The sequence below is a fragment of the Phoca vitulina genome, unplaced genomic scaffold, assembly GCF_004348235.1.
Source record: "Phoca vitulina isolate PV1807 unplaced genomic scaffold, GSC_HSeal_1.0 scaffold3, whole genome shotgun sequence".
NCBI lineage: Eukaryota > Metazoa > Chordata > Mammalia > Carnivora > Phocidae > Phoca > Phoca vitulina.
The window spans coordinates 50,444,560-50,453,684 of record NW_022589706.1 but is presented as its reverse complement, the minus strand read 5'-3'; the positions used below and the strand labels follow the sequence as shown (position 1 = coordinate 50,453,684).

Sequence of the window (9,125 nt, the reverse complement as noted above, 5' to 3'; positions counted from 1 at the left end):
GTATTCATTAAACTTCCTTAGTGTCTCCAACATCCCACTTTATCAATTGGTTTATAATAGTTCAAAATATTATTAAAATAGACATATGAAATACAGAATTAAGTTAAAAAATACTTTACTTTGTAAGAAAATTCTAGATGGGACAGAGATGACTTGGAAACAAAAGCAAAGGAAAGAGAAGATTTGAAAGAAAGAGTACTTTAGAATCCATTGGTCAAAATGAAGTTCTGGTTAAAAAATTGGTATATAAAATGCTAATTATAAAATATAGAAAATGAGATGAGATCCTTCCTACACATAACGACCTCTAATAGGATACTATATTCTTTTTTTTTTTTTTTTGAGTCCTGACAATAAGAAATTATTTGGAAACTTATGGAGCTCTTAAGCAAAGCAAAATTAAGATTTATATAGTATCCATGAAAAATATCTAGAAAAAAATGTCTTTTCCTGAAGAAAGAGCATAATCTTCAGGCTTCAAATATTGGAAAGGATATTTTGCCGATTGATTAGGGACTTTTTTCATGAAATGTTTTTAGTTCAGAAACTTAGTTTAAATATCTGAGACTGAAGATTGCATGCTAAGTGATATTAGTGGCACAAACATTATTTTGTATAAGAAACTATAGAAATGCTACAAAATCAAGCATTTAGTACATTTTGGTTATATAGGTTAACATGTATATTAGGTTATACTACAAAAAGAAGTAGCCTGGAGTGGGGATTGGGCAAGAGGATAAGTGGAGGAAATAAAGGAAATGCTCCAATGAAAATCTCAGTCTAATTGGAAATAATGAGAAATAATTAAAAAACCAATATTCGTGGAAACAATTTGGTTTAGTAAAAAAAAAAAAAGATAAAAAGAAAATATGATCTTCTTTGTATACATTTTCTTTGATCAGTCTCTTCTAGATGGAACTGAGGCTCTATCAGGGCTGAGACCTTAAAATTTTGTTTGCTGCTATCATCCCAGCACCTAGACAGTGTCTGGCAATAAAAGGTGTTAGATAAATATTTTTGAACAAATGAATCGATTAATAAATGTTTCTGTAAATACCTTGAACTTTTTTCGGTCTTTCACAAAAACTCAACCATAGTGCTGTAAATGAGATAAAAAAGAATGAGATAGGGTAGAGGTGATGGCTGAAAAAATCTGAATGGTTGGCCATGAGGTAAGAAAATGATTTGTAAGTAAGGATCCATAGTAGACTTTGACCCTGCCTATATGATAAAGCGTCTATTAGTATTTTTTCTAAAATGCAGTTATTTTTATTATGTATTATCTTTAGTTTCTTTAAAAGGAAAGCAATCTTAGCTAAATAAGAAAATAGATTGACCAATATATTGCCATTCTTTCATTTCCCCATTGACAAGACTTGCTAGCCATGAAGATCCTAATCCTTGCCTGCCTGGTGGCTCTTGCTCTTGCAAGAGAGGTAAGCAAATGTCTAAATAATTAAGATATAATAGAATATCTGCCTATGTTAGAGAAGAACATCAGCAACATTGTTAAAGTACAAATAAAGCAGAATTTCAACAGATTCATTTGCACTTCCTAGAAAATCATTTATATTCATCCACTATTTCAACAGTGTGCAGTAGGGGCATAAATCTGGGTCAAATGTTTTCTATACCACTGTGCCACCAGTTCCTAAAGGAAAAGGAAATGGACAGATAAGCAAACAGACAAAACATAAAGAGACAGATATAAAAATGACAATAATAATATTGCATAGATATGATTGCATGCATGTGCAACCTAGATAAATATATCTTATTCCAGTGATAAAATATATGTATCTCTTACCTCACGGCACTGGGCCCAATTCTACCTGTGTCTACCCAAAGACACTGAATAATTATAATCATAAATATATTTGTAATACTAATAAACTGCTTAAAACAAAGTAAAATAACTGTTACCCATCAAAAACTGTATATTCACGTAAGATAAAAATATATCAATAAATTTACTAAATATAAAAGACATAAAAAACTACCTTTCGAGACTCTCAATAATCATTTTTTTATTTCTTAAATTTGTGAAATAGCTCTGCATAAGAAGATAAAAATTAAACAGGAAAAATGTTTAATAATGAGTTACCTATGGAAACCAAAATGGTGTTTGTTTTTTTATTTTCCTGTTACAGAAGGAAGAACTCACTGTATCCACTGAGGTAAGATGTTTTTATTCACAAAAAAAATTTTCAGCCATAAAATATTAACATTCTGCAATGATCTAGGAAAAGGCCGTTGTTGATTGTTTTATTTTTTTGTTTTTTCTTTTACAGACTGTGGAAAGCCTTTCAAGCAGTGAGGTAAAGACAACATTTTCAGAGGCAATTTCCCAGTTTTGGAACAGTAAAATGCTGTGTTATCTTTCTATTGTGTTTCATTAGGACAGTTAGGTCAAAGCAGCTCTGTTCTGACATAAGTTTTGATGTAAATTTCTATTATTTTTTTCCCATTGCATATGCGTAAGGACAGAATAAGTATCTGGAGAATTCAATATTCTAGCACTTCCTAAGTGGGCTCGCTACTTGAAATTGTGTCGTCGTGACCCCCTCTTTTTTTTTTAATGAACTGTGCAGTCCTGTTTTCTGTCTTGAGCTCTCTTTACCCTGTCCTCATTCCCTATTCTGATATTTATCAAGCGCCTTCTGTGGATCAGACATTGACTAGGAGCTGTGGCACAAACGAAAAAAGGGGTGCTGCCCAAAGTAAAGAGCAGAATATGTGAGCAGACATGTGAATGGACACATTTTGTAACTACAATAGTCACTTTAGTAAATAAGAGATGGTGAGAGGTAGTGTAGTCCTAAATCTGCCTGGGAGAATCAGGTAGGTATTTTACCCTGGCACCACTCTTTTTTGGATATGTCGTTACCTGTGAGTTAAATTGTACATCAGTATACTTTGTCTCTCTACAAGGCTATCAGTCCCTTAAGCAAGGCATTTATTTCTTATAATTAGTTTGAAGTGTAATAAGTAACCTAAGAATGATTAAAAGAATTAAAAGATAAAATTCATATTATCAATGAATATTATTCTTTTAGAATCAGATAGAGACTAGCAATCATTTGTTGTCCTAGGAAAGGAGCATGGTGATAGAGAGAAATCAACATCTATTAAATACCTCTTTTTGTACTATGTTCACTGATTTTCTTTTCTTATGTAACTGCATTCATTTTTCTCTTATACAACAAGCTTATGCAGAACAGTGCAACATCTAAGCTTCAGCAATTATCCTGAGTTTTTAATATTATCAAACAAGGTGTGCACGTTAACCTATTACATGCCTTCATTTTCTGATTTGTATTGACAAAGAAGAAACATTCATAAAACTAAAACTAATTTTATTTTTATTTTTCTGAAGGAATCTATTACACACATCAACAAGGTAATAGTTTCATATTTACATGTACTTATTTTCAAAATTTCCTACACTTAATTTTTATAGGTGGTAACATTTCCTTATATGTGATTTGGTTTTTAGCAGAAACTTGAGAATTTCAAGCATGAGGAACAGCAGCAAAGAAAGGTAATTTATTCATGATAAGTATATTTCTAAAATTATTATGGAATATAATACATACAAAATGTGTATGTGTTCACTCTAAAGGATGATAATAAAATAAATGCCAGTGAAGAAATTAAGTTTTGACACAGTCAAAATATTTTGAAGACACAAATGCATCTTTCAAACTCACAATCAATTTACAGAGTTTAGAATCAAAACCGAAGAATAATTCTTGATTTACTCACATTTCCAGCTGGTTCCCCTTAGTCTCAAGATGGATATTCTGATGAAAGAGAATGAAAAGGCAATACGGCACATTTATTAGCTGTATGCCTTTGACCCCACGTTTCTCTGTACTTAGTTTCCTTTTCTGTAAACTGAGCCTATTCCTAACCCCACAGTATTGATAAGCTGGCACACAGTGAATAGTCAATGATTTTATATAACATTTTGTAGGTTTTATATTAACATTTACAAATACATGTTCTTAAAAGAATTTCCATTACACCAATGAGAGAAGTAAGGTACAGAACAATTGAGTGACAATATCACAGTTATTAAATAGTAGAGCTTGTTTAAAATTAAGGATTCTCTTCGACAACATAAAATTCTTCATTTAATTAAATTATACTTGTGGTAACATATTTCTCTAATTGTAATATTTCAACTTCCCTATTTTTATCAATGAAGTTGTATTGTTCGAAACTTAAGCCAAATATTTCCTAAATCAAAATGAATTTACAAATGGATGCCTCTCGGAAGACTCAAGATAACTAACTACCTTCTCCCAAGAGAAGTAGTGCTAGAAGGTGGCTGGTGTTAAGTAACTCCTTGAATTAAGCTGTAAAGTAAGATTTAATTGTCATTAAAACAACAGCAGCCACAACAAATAAACTTTGGAGTTACCCCTCTAAGTCTTTTTAAATAGATCTTTATCATATGAACACAATTTGCTCTATTATCAAAACATTATGTTGAAAAGTCCATGAAGATCAAAGTGGACAGATACCGCTATCTAGGCGATTCAGAAAAAGGTGAAATAAGTCTTGAAATCTCCAAACACTGATTTCAGTTTGATCTGTGGACTCACCTATGAAGGGAACGAGTTAATGAGAAATCCCTCAATGAGCATTTTACTCATTAGTCTTCACCTGACTGAAAATTATCTCTTAATCAAATCAGTCAAAGATTTTCCTTCTCTCTTTTCACTCAGTTATGGTTGTTCAAAAGACAGGAGGTTAATTCATCACAAATGACTGTTATGGTTGAATCATGGACTCAAAGATTCTTTTCCTTCTTTCCAGGATGAACGCCAGAATAAAATCCACCCCCTTTCCCAACAACAGCCTCTAATCCATCCTTATGCTGATCCCATCCCTTACGCTGTCCTTCCACAGAATGTCCTGCCTCTTGCTCAGCCTGCTGTGGTGATGCCTTTCCCTCAGCCTGAAATAACGGAAGTCCCCAAAGTTAAGGAGAACATCTTTCCTAGGCGCCACGTGATGCCCTTTCTTAAATCTCCAGTAGTGCCCTTTTTGAACAGCCAAATCCAGAATCTCGCTGGTCTTGAAAATCTCTACTTTCCTCAGCCTCGGCCTCAGCCTCATCCTCTGCCTCTGCCCCTGCCCCTTCCTCTGCCTCTGCTCCAGCCCCTGATGCACCAGATCCCCCAGCCTCTTCCTCAGACTCACATGCTTACTCCTCAGCCACTGCTGTCCATCCCACAGTCCAAAGTCCTGCCTTTTCCCCAGCAAGTGATGCCCTACCCCCAGACGGACATGCTCCTACAAGCCTTTCTGCTGTTCCAGGAGCCTTCCCATGAGGCCCATCCTGTGACTCAACCGATTGCCCCAGTTTACAACTCTGCTATTGTAAGTCCAAACTTACTAGCTTTGCTGTCTCACTTATGACATGAATATGGTGATAGAGGAAGTAAGTGAGAACTCTAGAATGAAAGAATAAATGAATAATGAATGGATCTAAAATGCACTTTGTTTAGATCAGTGAATCTCAATACTAGCAACATAATAGAAAAACCTGTAGAACTTTCTCTTCCTAAAATCCCAATGTCTGGGCCTACCTGCTGAGATTCTTATGTAATTGTTCTGATCTTCTATGTAGAAGATACTATTGGGAACAAATTGTTTCAGGAGATTCTGATTTAATTGATCTGTTGAGAATTTGGATAAAGAGGATTAAGGCTTATTAAAGCTGGAATTAAATTTGATAGTCTGATTGGGCTTACAATAAAGAAGGCTTATTATTTTCTACAATTTTGAAGTTTTCCTTGTGCATGTCTATTCTGCAGATGCCTTATTTCACATCTCGTTTTTGACATGTATACATATGATGGTAAACAATTGAGATAATTATTTCATTACTCAAAGAGTTCTTAGGGAAAGTGTCTTTGTGTCTTTGCCAAAATGTGAATTGTATATTTATTTATTTTGCTTTTTAATTTTTTTTAATTTTTAAGGTTTAAGAGAATTTCAAAGCTAATGTCCCTTCCTCACTTTTGGTAAGTTTTGGGAGTTTGGAGGTTAGACTGATCATTTTTATAGATAATATCTTTTTAGATTTCATTCTCCTGGATAAGTCCAAGACAGTGATAAACTTTGTCAATACACCAACTTATTTATTACTGATCAAAGTGTCATGGGTGTCTCAATGGTTGACTAAGATCTACTGACCTGAAAGTGTGTATCAAATTTTAATTAAGTGCTATTGACAGATCTGCATTCAAGTGCCTGTGTTCTGATCCTTGATTATCATCATTTTTTTAGGAAAAACTGGAAATAGTTTCTCCTACTTTTATGTGAATATATTTGAGATTTTTTTAAAAGATCACTTTCATTCTCATTTCTAACTTAGGCTTCATAACTTCAATTGTTTTTGTCTCACTTAAAATTTACATATTATCCTTTAATTCATGACTCAAAATAAAATTAATTATTCCAGGTATGAGGTTTAAAAAGAGGAGAGAATATAGCTTTGGGATTCCTAAAATACAACTCTGTCTATGATCAGGATAGGCTAGACATTTCACTAAAACAATATCAGGTGAGCTGATATTTAATCATATAGGAATTTTTATATTCCTTCAAGGTAGGGCTCAACAGTTTGCATTTGTAACAAAATTTGTCTTGTAAATTAACCACACCAAAATTACAAATGAGGAGGGATGAATAATTATAGCCTATAATGTAACTAATTCTATATGTGCTTTATATTCTACAGAATTGACTGTGACTGGAAATGTGGCATCTTTTCACTTGGCATCCTGATAGCAAAAATTAATAACTTTTAAATGAATCTACATGGAAAAAATGAAAGATTTTTCCTTTATTTATTTTATGTACTATATGGCATTCATCTTAATCTGAATTTGACTCATAAACTCTACATTTTCCAAATCAACAATACCATAGAAATTTAATTTTGAGTTGGAAATACCCTACACATGGGAAAAATATGTATAGTTTCTGGAATTGTGTTTGTTATTATTTAAGTATCTATTTCCTAACCAGTCATTTCAATAAATTAATCCTTTAGGCATATTTAAGTTTTTCTGTCTTTATTATAATTTTTTAAACCTGAGTTGGCCTTAAGATTATTGTCAATTTAAGATTATTGGTGTTAAAAATAGCCATGGAAGAATTGAAATCAGATAGAATGCTTTGAATTGAACGGTAAAGAATATCAAAAAGTGGAGGAAAAGATAAGGAGATCATATACTGTGTTTGCTCTAGAAAGTCTTGGTTTATACCCATTGCCCAGTTAACCTAGTACACTCTCAAATGTACCCAACATTGGTTATTAAATTTTATGGTCACTATGGAAAAAAAAAACTTCAAATGTGAAAGCCGATTCACAGCTCAGCAACGTGTAGCTAAGTGGTGCTGTGAAAGTTATTCAGTCCTTCAGACCTTCAATTTCCACATCTATAAAATAGGCAATTCAAAGGTTTTTTTATTGAAGTTTTAATATGATAGGTGCACTGCACAGATACAGGATAATTGCTCCCTATTGCTCCACATTACTGACCTCGCTTATACCAGAACAAGAGCCAGTATCACAATCAGAATGAACTGGGTTATGTGGTTTTGGCCGGTAATGCCCAAGAAATAAGATTTAACATGAGGCTCTGATATCCATTTTTTTTTTTATTGCAGAGTAATTGTTTCATTGTAATGAATAATCCCCCTACCAACTACCACACCTGTACACTCAATCTCATCCTCTTGAGTTTACACAGTGACTCATCCTTAGCAATTATTCCATCTTTCCTGCCATCCTCAGTGATTTCCTCACCTAAGGACCAAGTGTGAGACAACTTATGCTATAATATCTTTCCCTTTTAAAAGAAAATTCCATCTTGTAACAGTACACTTCCAAACCCCTCCCAGTCCTTTAGGCTTCTCTATGGCAACTGTTAGAGAAGAACTATCCATACTGAATATATTATGCTTTGATTAACTTGCTTCCATCAAAGTTTTGTCCCTATGGAAATCACTTTTTTCCAAGGTAACCAACAACTTTTATCTTGTTAATCTGTGTTCATTTTACCCAAACTCTCAGAGATATTTGCTAGAGTTGATCATCCCTTTTTTTTTTTGGAAATAACATACTTCTCTTCATTTGAAATCTTAAACGCACTAAAACCCCTGGCTTCTTTCTTAATGCATTAGCCATTTCTTTGCAGTCTCCTTTCTGGCATTTCTTTTTCCAACCTTTAAGTGTTGGAGTACCCTAAGGGTTTAGCCTTACTCTGGCTGGCAGTGGTTAGTTCCATGGCTTTAAGTCCATTCATGGGTCGAAAGCTTCTAAATGTGTATCTCTGAACTCATTCTTTCCTGAACTCCAAACTCACACACTCAACTTGCCTTCTTGGCCTCCACACCCAAATATCTAATTATCATCCTAAATCTGGCATGACCAAGCATAACTCTTCATCTGGATCCAGTCTCTGAATTGCTCAAATTTAATTGGGCATATTTCTGTAAGAGAACAAGTGATAACCGTAATATAGAAGCAATAGATTTACTTGAATAAGCACTTCACCAGAAGAGAGTTTCTTAATGGCCATTAAACATATGAAAAGGTACTCAACATCATTAGTCCTCAGGAAAATGCTAATTAAAGCTACCGTACAATATTATGACACAATCACCAGAATGATTAAAATGAAAAAAAAAATTGTCCTTACCGAACATCAGCAAAAACAAACAATAGGAATGCTAAGCAATGCTGATGTAAATGTAAACTGGCAGGAGTCCCTTGGAGACCTGTGTCAGTCTTTGTCAAAAATCAACATCTGCATATCTTATGACTAGAGGTTTTACTCTTAAGAATATAGCCAACAGGGGTACCTGAGTGGCTCAGTTGGTTAAGAGTCTGCCTTCAGCTCGGGTCATGAACTCAGGGTCCTGGGATGGAGCCCCAAGTCTGGCTCCCTGCTGGGTGGGGAATCTGCTTCTCCCTCTCCCCCCATTCATGCCTTCTCTCACTCTCTCTCAAATAAATAAAATCTTTAAAAAAAAGAATATAGCCAACAGAAATAGCATATGTATGTGCACTAAAAATAAGTACCCAAGTTCCTTGCAGC

At 33.9% G+C, this 9,125-nt stretch overlaps 1 protein-coding gene across 1 annotated transcript; it reads left to right on the top strand.

Moving 5' to 3' along the window:
- The first annotated feature begins 1,380 nt into the window (after positions 1-1,380).
- Positions 1,381-5,430, top strand: CSN2 (casein beta). Its single transcript, XM_032399526.1, has 6 exons — positions 1,381-1,436; positions 2,151-2,177; positions 2,292-2,318; positions 3,377-3,400; positions 3,497-3,541; positions 4,825-5,430. The coding sequence occupies exons 1-6, from the start codon at positions 1,386-1,388 to the stop codon at positions 5,428-5,430; spliced, it is 780 nt and encodes a 259-aa protein (XP_032255417.1). The 5' UTR covers positions 1,381-1,385.
- The last annotated feature ends 3,695 nt before the right edge of the window (positions 5,431-9,125 follow it).